The sequence below is a fragment of the Canis lupus genome, chromosome X (genome assembly GCF_011100685.1).
Source record: "Canis lupus familiaris isolate Mischka breed German Shepherd chromosome X, alternate assembly UU_Cfam_GSD_1.0, whole genome shotgun sequence".
NCBI classification, from domain to species: Eukaryota; Metazoa; Chordata; class Mammalia; order Carnivora; family Canidae; genus Canis; species Canis lupus.
Window position 1 is genome coordinate 11808985 of NC_049260.1, and position 14550 is coordinate 11823534.

General features: G+C 45.1%; 1 protein-coding gene across 4 annotated transcripts in view; it reads left to right on the forward strand.

Annotated features, from left to right (window-relative positions):
• BMX (BMX non-receptor tyrosine kinase) overlaps positions 1-14550 on the forward strand; it is a 52722-nt gene that overhangs the window by 22230 nt on the left and 15942 nt on the right. For 3 of the 4 annotated variants that reach the window (XM_038586878.1, XM_038586877.1, XM_038586875.1), the window contains 8 exons: positions 388-563; positions 3457-3528; positions 4194-4247; positions 7860-7914; positions 9131-9210; positions 11443-11570; positions 13271-13345; positions 13946-14117. In XM_038586878.1, the coding sequence (XP_038442806.1) occupies positions 388-563; positions 3457-3528; positions 4194-4247; positions 7860-7914; positions 9131-9210; positions 11443-11570; positions 13271-13345; positions 13946-14117 (812 nt within the window). The remainder of the gene's footprint in view (positions 1-387; positions 564-3456; positions 3529-4193; positions 4248-7859; positions 7915-9130; positions 9211-11442; positions 11571-13270; positions 13346-13945; positions 14118-14550) is intronic. The other variant, XM_038586876.1, reaches the window with a different exon arrangement.

The window sequence follows — 14550 nt, forward strand, 5'->3', positions numbered from 1 at the left end:
GTATCCAATTGAAATAATCCTGCTATGAACATCCTTTTACATGTCTTTTGATTTCACTGTTGAGTGTGCATGTAGACTTTCTGGACCATAGGCTACATGCACGCCCAACTTTAGTAGATTCTGGGAACAGCTCTTCAGTGTGGTTATAGACTCCCTACTCCCACCAGTGAAGTGTGAGAGCTCTAGTTGCTCCAGATCTTTGCCAATACTTAGTATTGATTTCCCTTGATGCCTGTGTCTTTCTTTTCTTTTTTCTTTAGTTCTCTTTCCTTTCCTTTCCTTCCTTCCTTCCTTCCTTCGAGCTGATGCACTTGGCCTGTCAGCTTCCAGTAGGTGAATCTGTGCCTCACTGTGATATATTAAAATAAAATCTCTTGTCCTCCAAAGCTGAAGATTCCTCGAGCAGTTCCTATTTTCAAAATGAATGAACCATCTTCGAGCACCACTGTGGCCCCGTATGACAGCGACTCAAAGAAAAACTACGGCTCCCAGCTAAATGCCAACATGCAGCATTTTCCAAGAGAAGACTGCCCTGACTGGTGGCAAGTAGGAAAACCGAAAAGGTAAACTTCGACTTTGAGTCGGGCTGCCCCGCACGTGGGGAGGCATCCCCCACCCCCTGACCTTGGACCTCAGCCTCCGGGCTGTCCACGCAGCCGCAGCTGACACAGGGCTGTCCCCTCAGAAAAGCCTCAGTGTCTGAGCCAGGAGCCCGGGCAAGCAGCGGCGCCCCTGGGACTCAACAGCACGGACTTGCCATTTAGATGATGTGCTCTATGATCTTGTGCATCTAATTCCCACCTCTTTCTCTCCCCCTTGCCCCCTAATAACCCTACATGCCAGAGCTCAGAAGCTTTAATATATCTCCTTCACCTGAGACCATTTGGGGGGGGGGGCTTACTTTTGTACCGAGCGTACAGGTGACAAGTAACCCTCCCAGCGAGGCCTCGGCTGCCCTCTCAGGATGGGCTCCTTCACCTCTCCCGACAAGATCAGTCTTCTCACGTTTTTTTTTTTTTTTTTAAGCCAAAAGATGCTGCCGAAAGCCAGAATCAAAACTACCTTGAAGGCAGGACCTAAACTGTGTATCTCTCCAGGGTCTGGGGCCAGCTTGGCCCCATGCCTGATGCTCACCAGAGATTGAGCTGAATCGCAAGATGACAACAGAGGAAGGGGCAAGTGACTATCCTTCCTTATTCGCTGCCCCAGACTTCCTCCCTATCCCCTTGTTCACTGTCTGACATCTCCTCACTCAGGGCACTGGGCCTGGGGGGGCTGTCTTTTCCCCCCGGTGGATGCAGAGCATCTCTCTGACTCCCTCAGGCATCCCCTATCTTTGTTTTGTTCTTTCCATCCTCATCGTTTTTACCTAAAGCAAATGCCTCACTGTTCCGAGGATACAGCCACAGGGCCACACACTTGAAAGAGTGTTAAGTGTATTCTTGTTGTTACTTCCGGCATAACAAATTGTGGCACTTTTCATTTCAAAGTGGAGCTAGAATCCAAGTATTAATCTATACTTGGTGCCTGGGGGGACATGTCACAATTATTTGCCTGCCAATCCAGTGTTCTTGTGGAAGGAGACCCTTAATAGATGCAGGTCCTAGGAGGATGGGTGTCATGCCAGCTTTGTGTTAGGTCCCCTCCCTACCGGAAGCCCCAGGGAGTCATTGACAAAAATGCACGGCGATTGCTAGATCCTGTCTTTATTGAAAATGCTGACTTTTTTTCATCATGGGTTTTTTGCATTAATTTTTACAGAAAAAAATCTCATTACAACATTATTTACCTGGACCACTGAGTATTTCTGACGCCCCTCCTTAGATTTTGCACCCAAGATTCAGTCCCAACTTTGGATTTTCCCCTAGAACTCGAGAAAGCTAGTTATCTGAACAAAAGAATTGATGAATCACTTCTTAGCATGAGTAGCATTACGTCAGTGAGTGATGATAATTGCTAAAAGGTCTTTGTGGATTGAATTTTTAAAACACAGCCCTGATTCTCAGCTCACGTAAGTAGATAATACTTCTTATCAATTATCCTCACTTGAGGTGCTTTGTAATTCTTTTTCTGAGTATGAAAATGATGCATGCTTCCATTAAAGCATTCAAATATTGGAGAATATTCAGGGTACGTTCTTCTAGAATGTTTTCTATGCACATGCTACCATGTATAGAGAATGAAAAAGTCAGATTCTCACCACGTAGTCTTCTGCGCCACTCGCTCCCTTTACTTCACATCTTGGATACTTTTTTTCCCATTTAAACACATGAGGAGGATACACTTAAGTTTTAATGTGAGCAAATATTGAGTGGTGGTAAAACATAACATACGTCTTGCCATCAGTCATTTTTAAATGTAGAGTTCAGAGGTGTTAGGTGCCTTCACACTGTTGGGCAAGCTCCTCAGTTATTTTTTCAAGATTTTATTTATTTATTCATGAGAGACAGAGAGAGGCAGAGACACAGGCAGAGGGAGAAGCAGGCTGCTTGCGGGGAGCCTGATGTGGGACTCGATCCCGGGACTCCAGGATCACGTCCTGGGCTGAAGGCAGGCGCTAAACCGCTGAGCCACCCAGGGATCCCATGGTTATTTTGAGTGTCTACGCAGTGTCCCATTATGTGGCTAAACCTAAGAGATGCACTATTGAAGGACAGTCTCTGCCTTCTTTAAAGACAACACAAAGGCTAAGTAGACTGCTTAGCATTTTAAAATACGAGTTTTCTTATGAAAAGATGAAGCAAAAAAAGCCATGCTAGGAGCGAGTGAGGCTCCTTGGAAGGCACTGCGGTGTTGAGGGCTTTCTCCGGGCATTCCTTGAAATGGAGCCAGAGAAGCATTTCCTTGTTAGGGAAGCTTGTCACTATGAAGGGTGGTTTTAAAAAAGATCCTGAGATACGAAGGCAAGCAGGAAATAGGCCCTCCATTCCAAACAAAACAGCCTTTGGACTTGGAGAGGTAGGCCCTTCCTCACGCTCTGCTTGGCACCCAAAACGGAAGAGGGAAAATGACGGGTGGCAGAGGGGTGATGAAGATCCTGTGGATCCATCGGCGTCCACATGGAGTTAAAAGTTCAGTATTTTCCAGACTTTTATTTTTTTTTTCCCGGACTTTTAATTGCAACAGCCACGAGGAAAAGAACATGTTAAAATATATAAGTGACCGGATGCTTGCATATCGACCAGAGAATCAGGGCAAATCCGGTGGAGATGATCTACTAATCCCACGTTGCTATTCACAGGTCTCTTGTTTAGGAACACGGACAAGCTACCACTTGTCATCGGGGTCCCTGCCAGGACGAACATGCAGAAATAACTCATTAGCTTGAATTCCCAAACCAAGTGAAATGTGCCGGTCAAAATGTTCAATGAAGCTAAAAGATATCTAACACAACTATTTTTGTCCTGGAACATTTACAAATAATCAGAAGCTTACAAAATGTGTCTTTTGTCGTAGCAGTGACGATTTCACGGGCAGTAACCAGAGGGAAAGGACTGGTGTCAATCACAGCACCTCAAAGATGTCATGGTAAGTCAATGCACACTCCTTTATGGCTAGGGTTTGCTTCCATTTGCAGGAAAACTAACCAAATTTGCAATCATTTTGCAACTGGACTTCACGTTTAAGGTGAAGGCAAGCCAAAACAATTCATGTAGTTGGCCTCTCTGATCCCTTCGGTTGATCTGAATCGATGAGTCGTGGGTTACAGTTTTCTTCACGGTGATAGTTCCCGTCCATCATTCACGACATGCACTGGTGTTAGCATGAACAGGAGCATACCTGGCTCGGCCTCTCTAGCAGGAGGAAAACCCGCCGAGAGTCCAGTACCTCTTCTCTAAGAATTGCTCTATACCCAAGCCGAATTTTTTTTTGAACCTCATACTACAGCTGCTCCCGAGAGCACTCATCTATTTCATGATCCTGCTCTTCCAAAAGAGTCAAACAAATCCGTGTTCCTGGGGGCCTCCTGTAGCAAAGAGCCATTTTCTCATTAAACCAGGCACGAACTCAACTTGTGAGTCATTCTCTCTTCACTTTGCAGATATCCTCCCAAGTGCAAAGAGGGAACCCTGACAGTCTAAATTTTATTTACTGGGGTGAAAGCAGGGTGGGATTTTTGACATTGCACCGCTAGGTGATTGCATTATTTCTTGGTGGTTGTTTGCATTCGTATCGTTTCCTCTCTTCTTAAGGGGATTTCCTGAGTCCAGTTCATCTGAAGAAGAGGAAAACCTGGAAGACTATGAGTGAGTTTGAAAGTCCTCTGTGTTCCTCTAAAACTAACATAGATGCTTCTATTCCATTCTTCCCTGGAGGCATTAGAGCAGATGTCTCAGACTTGCCCGGGAGGCTGTATTTACATGGGTAAAGTCATGTGAGCTTCTGGGCCATTTGTCTGGATGACAGGTTGTTACTAACGGAAATGTTTTTCTTCAATCTGGATTATCTAAGTTGGCTGTACATATTCACTGGATTTATCATATACCTGGTGTCCCCTTCACTTCACTTTGTCTTCACGGATGCAGCATATGACATTTCTGCCAATTATTTCTTCCCAGGAGGTTTCTAACCAGGGTGATGTTTGAAGGCTCTTCTTAGCACCGAGTCCCATTTTTGAAGTTATTCATGATGCAGTCAACAAGGTAGCACAACTGAGACTTGAATGTGACAGTATTTATATTGAGAGAGTCCTATTTCTAGGGTGACCTCATCATTTAGCATCCAGATTAGGACATTTGACACAGAGAGAGTGAGCGAGAGAGAGAGCGCTATTAAATATTGCACCTGGACACCAGGCATAAACTAGACTCTTCTGGGTGAATAGAAATGTATGATCACCCTAACTGTTCTGGGACAGGTTAGCCTGAGGGGCCCTTAAGTTCTTTTCCAAAATCTAAGACTGTCTCCTTCTAAATATAGGGACTAATAAGTCTCCTGAACTTTATTTAAAATTGGCACTCCTTAGAGATGGGAGTGATGCATCTCCCGGACACCTGCTCCCCGGTGGTGGCCAACTCTCTTGAACACCAGGATTACACATATTTTCAGTTCTGTGTTTGTATGAGCGCTGTCACTGATATATCGCCTCTAGGTACAGTGAGAGGTTTTATAAGTACATGTCACTGTTTTGCCTCTTGGACTTACCTCTAACCCAGCTCAGCCCTAGGCATTGGTGCCACGTTATGGAAGATGTGATGTATGCCCCACCCCTCCATTAGCATGGCCTTTTCACCGCCTCCTAGCACTTGATCCCTACCTTCTGCCCCAACATCCACCTGCAGGAAAGCCTCTGATGGAATAATTCAAACTAAGACATAAAAGACTGAGAAACACCAGCATAAAAATGATCCAAAGATAATAGCGCTTTGACGGATGACAAAGACTTAAACCCATGGGAGTGAACTTCGAATTGTACATGTTAGCCTTTAGCATTTTGATGAGTTGGAAGTCTTTCTTTGGTTTGGAAAGCCCAGATCTGACCACATGGAAAGTCTCTATCTCCAGCATTTCTAAATTCAAATTGTGCATGAGAGGTGTGCTTTGGGGAAATGATCAAGAGAGACCTACTCTCTTCAAAGTCAAAGAAATGCCTAAGGACAATCAGAAGCTGAGGTCTGTGTGACCTGGGGCTCAGCCTCTCACACTGTGCTTGGTGGCCCTGGCTTCTTCCTTTATCGGGGGCACTGAAGCATTTCTTTGGTGGCCAGAACTCCACGGGCAATTCTACTCTTGCTCTCTTGAAGGCTGAGGCACAGGAAGCTTCGAGGGAAAGTCATATCTTAGGACCAGGCTTAAGGCTCAGCTGCTCGGGCACTGATGAGCTGAAATCTTTTTTAAAACAGAGCCAGACTTCAGCAAAATTATGACACGAGCAAAGTGTGTGTGTGTGTGGGGGGCGCTTATTCACAATCTCACCTTGCTTCTCCAGGCCTCTCTCCTGATCCCCGATCATCTCTTTCTCCTATCTCCCATAGGCAGGTATCCTGAATCACATTCCCCAAGGAATCTTTGGATTAGCTATGATTAGCTTAAAATATTAACTAAGAAGAAAATTATCAGTTCATACCTCAAGGATTAATTATATCGTATCTGTACGGGTAGAACTAGAAGAGACTGTTAAACTTATCAAATTCAACTCTCATCTTCATTTTGTAAATGGGTAATTCCAAGGTCAAAAGAGGCTAAGTCCTTCTCCGACTGACTTACTTCACTCAGCATAATACCCTCCATGTTCTCATTCATTTGGGGAATATAAATGATAGTGAAGGGGAAGAGAAGGGAAGGGGGAAGAAATGTGTGGGAAATATCAGAAAGGGAGACAGAACGTAAAGACTGCTAACTCTGGGAAACGAACTAGGGGTGGTAGAAGGGGAGGAGGGCGGGGGGTGGGAGTGAATGGGTGACGGGCACTGGGTGTTATTCTGTATGTTAGTAAATTGAACACCAATAAAAAAATAAAAAAAAAAATAAAAAAAATAAAAAAAAGAAACTGGGAAGGAAAAAAAAAAAAAAAAAAAGAGGCTAAGTGGCTTGTCCAAAGCTGTACAACTACTTATTAGGAAGTTATGTCTAGATTCCAGACCTCCAGGCTGACTGGTGGCTCTTTCTACCTCACTGACCTGCCCAGCAGCTGACACCACACCCCACCCCGCCACGTCCCACCTAACACATCCTCACCCTTGGGTTCTTCTTTCCTCCTCGGATATTATTCTCTAGCCAGAGGGTCCTTGTAAGCCCCCAAACCCATGCTCCATCCCCCTCACACCCTGTTCATTTCCCTAGTGTGACATTCTGGCCAAAACCAAAAGACTACACACATTGTTGATCTCACATGAGAAACAACTCTGTGGCCTGCTGAGCTCTACATACAAAGTAAGATGTTATGCTCTCGGCTAACGTAGTGACGTAGTGAAAAAGGCAATACTTAAAGATTACACCTGGGGTCACCTGGGGGGCTCAGTTGGTTAAGTGTCTGCCTTCAGCTCAGGTCGTGATCTCAGGGTCCTGGGATCCAGCCCTGTGTTGGGCTCCCTGCTCAGTAGGGAGTCTGCTTCTCCCTTTGCCTTTGTGCTTGCTCTCTCTCTCTCTCTCTCTCCTCCTCCCTCTCTCAAGTAAATGAATAAAATCTTTTTTTAATTTATTTATTCATGAGAGACACACAGAAGGCAGGGAGCCCAATGTGGGACTCGATCCCAGGTCTCCAGGATCAGGCCCTGGGCTGAAGGCGGCGCTAAACTGCTGAGCCACCAAGGCTGCCCAAATCTTTAAAAAAAAGAAAATATTACACCTGGCTGCCCCATGCCATCTCTTTCTCAGGTGGCTTAATATTACTGGCTTAATATAACCACAGAGGCTTATCTACTGCAAATCAAAAACATTTGTTAGAAAAACATTTGCTTTGAAACTAGATGCTATAACGTGTCCTTCTATCAGATTATTAAAAGAAAAATATAGGGTTGAAAGACAGGAACTAAAAAAAAAAGAAAGAAAGAAAGACAGGAACTCTCATCTATGGCAGCCCCAACTTTCCCACTGGAACATTCTTCATTGGTCTAATCTCCGGCTCTCCCTCCAAACAGTGGCACATAGAACTTAGGCACCTGCCGGAAGGAGGCCAAAGGTTCTTAAGTGCCAGCCTGTGTGAAAACACAGAGACGCAGGCCCTACCCCAGAATCATGCTCAGGTGGTGGAGACTCAGGAATCCGTATTTTTGAAGAGCCCCCTGGGGGGATTCTCCGGGGCGGTGAGGTGTGGAAATCCCCGATGGAGGCCGATGCCTCCGGATTAGAAAGCTGGGTGAGGAGTCACGCCGCTCAACACCCTCGACTGGCAAACATGCAATTCTTTCTCGTTGCAGCTGGTTTGCAGGTAACATCTCCAGGTCACAGTCTGAGCAGTTACTGAGACAAAAGGTAAGTCACCTGGTCTGCAACGCAGCCTCTGAGAACCTGTCGCCGGGCGCAGAGGGCACGGGGCTTACTTCTGGCGGAGACCCCCCGGGTGTCCTCAGGGCGTCAGGCGTCCAGCCCCTGGCTTACAGGCCCTGCGCACGTAGCCACTTCCTCTGGCTTTCCTTATCTCCTGCTGGGTCGTCAGCCACTTCCACGTCTAGCGGTTTGAAACAAGATTTATGGTTTCTCACCAGTGTGCCAAGCGGGTGCCTCCGTTCCGCCCGTGGGGCTGGCGTGGGCCTCCTCACGCCTGGTGAGCCCAGGCAGCGGGACACGGCGCAAGGCCCGCAGGTCGCTCCACGCACTTAACATTTCTGCTTTTGTCCTGCCTGCTAACGTCCTATGAGCCAGAGCAAGCCCCGAGGCCCAGCCCGGACTCAGTGGGGGGGATGGCACAGGGCAAGAACAGAGGCATGATTTCTGGGGGAGCCGGGCGGGGGGGCATCCTTGTAACAGTCCAGCTCCACCGGACCTGCTCACTAGCACCTAAAGCGGAGTCCAGCAGCTGTAACAGGGCCTAGATTTTGTTACTAAATTGGCACAGAATTACCAGAAGCAAACTCTTTCCAACCTGCAAAACTGGTGCTTTGATATATAGTTCGACCTAATAAAGCACGCCAGTGGTTTCTTTGAGGGGTACTCGTGAGAATGCGATGACGCCACCCCCTAACTCTGAATCTTGTCACATTGTCACATGCCTATGGGTTACTGTCTGCCCCTCCCGATTCTGGATCTGCTTGGAATTAGCCCAAGTCATTAAGAAAGACAAGCTGGGCATGGAACTCTAACAAATGATTTGTTCTGCGCCTTTGGTTTTCTAATGCCTTCTCGGGTATTATATTCCACGGCGGTGGGTGGTTTTAAATGTTATTTCTGCAAGATTAAAACATCAGGCTTGCACAAACACCAAGCAGAGCAAACCATCGGGGAGGGTTAGAAGCTAAGTGGGGGGGGAGAGTCGAGGCACACGGGGTAGGTCTCTAAAGGAAGAGAGCGAGCAGAGGAGGAAAGCTGCCCCGTGGGTCCCCTTCTGTGCCAGCTGTTGGGTGACCTGGGCCGTCAATGGCGTTCCAAGTGGGTCTGAAAGATCCACTTCCCTACCACCTACCAGGAAAAATAGTTTTCAAGAATAACGAAAAGGTTTTCTGTTCCTTCCCCTCTTTTCTTTCCTTTCCAGGGAAAAGAAGGTGCGTTTATGGTCCGAAATTCCCGCCAGGTGGGAATGTATACAGTGTCTTTATTTAGCAAGGCTATGAAGTGAGTATCACACGGATTTCCTTCTCATCTCTTGTGCATGTTCTCTGGATATGCTGGCCATCGAGTCCCATTTGGGGATAAGACACCATCTTTAACCTCTGGCATCGTGGATCAAAATATTTCTATAGAATGCAACTGTTTGTAGTTGCCTTGTCCACTTGGCCTCTACTCTGAGAGCTTGTTCCCTGGGTGGGGGGTCCTCTTCTGCACATCCCGGGCAGCAGGGGGGGTGCACCGCCCGCCTCAGTACACACCTGTTAAAGGAATCTCGGGCTGTTCCCCTGGACTCGGTCCTATGTCTAGAAAGAGAGAAAAAGAGCAACGGAGCCTGTCCACTCTTGGCCTCAGCCACCTGCTGAGCTGAGAAACCCACCCCAGGCTCTGGTTTTTTAGCCAGTGTCTCCAGTAGGGGACAGAGCTAGCAGAGAGTCGAGTCAGTGTATCTGTGTTCCGCAGAAAGCTTCTTTCCGGGGTGCTGTCTTCTCTTTGTGGTTAAGAGCTCTGGCTTGAAGCTGCACCTCGGGGTCCCACTCCCGACTCTACCATTTCAAGGCTCTATGTCCCCGAACTCTGTGCCTCGGCATCCCCCTCTGAAAAGGAAAAATAACAATGACGACTATGTTCTATGGATGAAGTGAGTTAATTCACGTGTTGGATCACAAGGGTGCCCGGCACAGAGTGAGCACTTCATGCGTGAATAGCAGTTACTATTATAGTTGTTGCTGTTTTAAAGATTTTATTTATTTATTCACGAGAGACACGGAGAGAGGCAGAGACACAGGCAGAAGCAGGCCCTGCAGTTTCAGCCAAACCTGATACGAGAAGTCTTCCAAGTCAAGATCCTTGACCCCAGATTTATTTTTGAAGGTGACCGGGTAGAAAAAAAGCAGCAAATAGCTAAGGAATCAAATGAAAATAATCCAAATTAATGAACACGGAAGCTTTCTTTTTATGAAACATCATCCATGGGCTTGAATGAATTGCATGCTGAGACCAAGAGCAAAGTAGCCACTTGCAACAAGAAAGCACCCCTTTTCCTTTTTATAGTTGCAATTTTAACCAGGCTGGCATTACAGCAACAATTCATCAACAGTTTCTTATGCGCCAAGCATAGTGCAAATTGCTATATATAAAATTGCATCTGATCTTCGTAACACCCAAATGAGGGTTGCCAACAAGCAGTGGAAGGGGACGCAAAGCCCAGCTTTTTTGTTTTTAAGATTTTATTTATTTATTCATGAGAGACACACAGAGAGAGAGAGAGGCAGAGGAGAAGCAGACTCCCTGCAGGGAGCCCGATGTGGGACTTTTTCCCGGACTCTGGGGTCACGCCCGAGCCGAAGGCAGATGCTCAACCACTGAGCCGCCCAGGAGTCCCAAAGCCCAGCTCTTGATTAGAGTACGGCTCTGATATCTAAGACAGGCGGGTGTATTATTCCTCATTAGCCCAAATCAATGTGCTTCAATTCACCACTATTTTCCAAAAGTAGAACAACAGGAAAAACATGTTTTATGTGGAAAAGGTGCAAGTTCATAAGAGGAATTAAAGGGTATCCCCACCCATTTCATCTTGCATGCACTACTCGCAAAAGAGCCTCCCACCCATGCTCTGGATGAGAACACCCACAGCCTAATCACCGTTGTCTCCCACATTTAATTTTTTTTTTGTCTCCCACATTTTAATCTTCATTATTATCCTAAAAGAGAATTGGTGTTCAGAATAATGATCTTTAAGAACTGCAGGGCTCTCGATCATCAAAGGAAGATTCCAGAGAGGAACAGTGCAGAAAGTTGGGATTTTATTGTACATGAATTCTGTATGTGTACAAAAGATGCGTTGAGTTCAGAGAGGAGCTCTCTTCCGTAATTACCCATTGTCATGGATAGCTCTAGAAAAACATCACATGTCCAGAAACCCTCTGACTTCCCTCTCCAAAATTTGCGAATGCATCTGAATTATCATTTAACCATTGTTTGATCAAACTTCAATTGATAATCAAAAATATTCTAGGGGCCCCTGGGTGGCTCAGTCGGTTAAGGATCTACCTTTGGCTCAGGTCATGATCTCAGGGTCCTGGGATCGAGCCCCGCATCAGGCTTCCCGCTCAGCAGTGAGCCTGCTTCTCCCTCTGCCTCTGCCCCTCCTCTTCGATTGTGCTCTCTCTCCCTCTCTCAAAATAAATAAAATCTAAAAAAAAAAAAAAAATTCTAACATTCTTTCTTCCTTACCAGTGATAAAAAAGGAACTGTCAAGCATTACCATGTGCATACAAATGCCGAGAACAAATTGTACCTGGCGGAAAACTACTGTTTTGATTCTATTCCCAAGCTTATTCACTACCATCAACACAATTCAGCAGGTAATTTTTTTCGGTTTTTCTTTTTATGGGTCCTTGTTGATAAGTATCAATTTTCTCAGGTATCACTGATCCTCCTAATAGTCTTAATATTATTGGGAACCATGAAAATAGGAATAAAAATGCTCTCAAGTCACACACCTGCTGTGATTTTTAGCCTACGTTTCCCTGGAATATGACACTCTGCACTCTAAAATGCCAGAAAAATGAAATTGAGTAAGTTAGCAACTTAGGAATGGAGATTCTCGTTATAAAAATATTTGCAGTCTTTTTCAGCCTAGGGAAATAAGTTGATTACAAAATTCAAACATTATAGAAACGTTTATCATTGGAGAGAGGACCCCGTAGACAAGTTGGGGTCTATTCCAACAGAATCTTTTGGTCTGCTGATACTAACACTATTTATTATAGATATGAATGACTTATATATGTGTATGTATGCACACTATGTTTTGGGGGGATTTTTGGTTTATTTTTTTTTTTTACACATTATGTTTTTACAGAGATCAGATCCTTCCCCCCACACACTGCTTTTTCAGCTTGCTTTCTCTGCTCAACATGTCTTAGTGGTCTTTCCATGCACATACATATCGCTCATGGTCTGTTTAACAGCTGCATAGAATTCTACAGTAGAATTACTCCGAAATGTATTCACCCAACCCTGGATCGATTAGCGGTTGCATCGCATACAGTATTTTCACATCATGATCGATATTTCAATGTACAGGCCTGTACACGTAGCTCTGTGCATCCGTATGAGTGTTTCTGTAGCCAGATTCCCTACAAGTGGAATTTCTTTTTTGTTGTTGTTGTTGAGAATTTATTTTTTTTTAGATTTTATTTATTTATTCATGAGAGACACACAGAGAGAGAGGCAGAGACACAGGCCGAGGGAGAAGCAGGCCCCACACAGGGAGCCCGATGTGGGACCCGATCCCGGGACCCCAAGATCACGCCCCAGGCCAAAGGCAGGTGCCAAACCACTGAGCAACCCAGGGATCCCTGACTTGAGCGTTTAATGCAACTTAGTAATAGTTTTGATTTTTAAAAATTGAGTGGTTTGCTTTTTATTTTGTGCCCTTCTGTACTGTTTGGATTTTTTTTAACCAAATTATTGAGCTGTATGTATATGTATATAAATATAGGACTATAAAAAGCAGAACCAAAATGGGGAAACTATTTATTTATTTATTTATTTATTTATTTTTAAAGATTTTATTTTATTTATTTATTCATTCATGAGAGATACACAGAAAGAGAGAGAGGCAGAGACACAGGCAGAGGGAGAAGCAGGCCCCACGCAGGGAGCCCGATGCAGGACTCGATTCTGGGACCCCAGGATCACACTCCAAACCGCCAAGCCACCCAGGGATCCCCGGGAAATCTTTTTAAATGAAAGATTCCATCGAGCAACTTATTTGATGGGATTTTTAAAATTTTTAAAATTTTAAAAATAAAAATATTTTATTTTTTAAATAAAAAAGATGTTTTACTCTTCTCATTTTTGCTTTACATTGAGCTAATTAGTCAAGTCAAGCAAATCAATACAGCTACAGGATGAACATGGTCAGAATGGACCCGCTCTCTCCATCACGACATCCTGAACTCTGTACTTTTCCAGCTACTCTGGCGAGAGCGCAAACAGAGGGGTGATGTAATGTGATGTGATACGATGTGATGATATGGTGCTGATTTCATTGTAGGCATGATCACGCGACTCCGCCACCCTGTGTCGACCAAGGCCAACAAGGTTCCCACCTCCGTGTCCTTGGGAAGTGGTATGGACAAACACCTGGGCTCTTAAACTCCATTTCCCACCATTTCTGGTTTAAAATTTATATATAATATATATATATTATATATAAATTATAGTTTTATTATTATATATAAATTTATATATATATATACGCATATATATATTTGCCATTGTCTGTCTTTTCTTCTTCTGGGATTCTGTGCCTACTTAGGGGAGGCAGTGTTCAACTTTGTGTATTTAGGATAATGACATCTACCCAGATCACAGTTTAGTTTGCTTTATTAAAAAAACGCTAATGATTATTTTACCAAGCTAAGAGCATCGAGCACACTTTCACACCAGGTATTTCCAAGATGCCTCTGGTTGGCAAAGTGCCCTAAGCCTTTTGTCTAGAACTCCGGCTGCTTCAAGAAGAGTATTGTCCTGTTGGCATTATCGTGTGGTCAGAGAGGTCATATAAGACTGCCTCACGAAGGGTTTTTTGAGGCGATCAACTTACAATCAAAAGTCTTGCTGTTCTTCATATTGCCAATATGAAACTCACTGGAGAAGTCCCTTGGGAAGCTGTTAGCCCCAAAGCCTTCCATTCTCATCCTGAAGAGTGTCTATATTGCCTCATTAGGAATATGGGAACTGAAGAGAGAAGAGATTACCCTCCTGAAGGAGCTGGGGAGTGGTCAGTTTGGAGTAGTCCATCTGGGCAAGTGGAAGGGCCAGTATGATGTTGCCATTAAGATGATCAAGGAGGGCTCCATGTCCGAAGATGAATTCTTCCAGGAGGCTCAGACCATGATGTAAGTTTCTCCTGAGGAATGGCAGTTTGGCCCTTACCGTGGGGGTGGGGCATTCACGCTAACAGGCCTGTCCCCAACATTTGCAAGGCCTAGAGCAAGAGTCCACATATGGCAGGTATTATTTAGCAGCTGTAAAGCAAGCTGACACACTGGTGAATAAAATCAGTTCTATGCTCCTGCTTTAACGGGTAGACCTCTGTACCAACCTCAGAGGCCATATTCCAGTTTAGAATTCCCAAGACTCTTTAGAGAAACCAGCCTCTGGCACATGTCAGCCCTCAACCACCCACTCTACCCCTCGCCTTTCTCTTCCCACCCCAGCTCTGCCCTGCACTGTACTCAGTACTCAAGTGCAGACATGGCATTCAGTACCTCCAAGCTCCTTCTGTGTCTCCAACAGACAGCTGTCTATCAGCTAAGGGTCTTGGTTAGG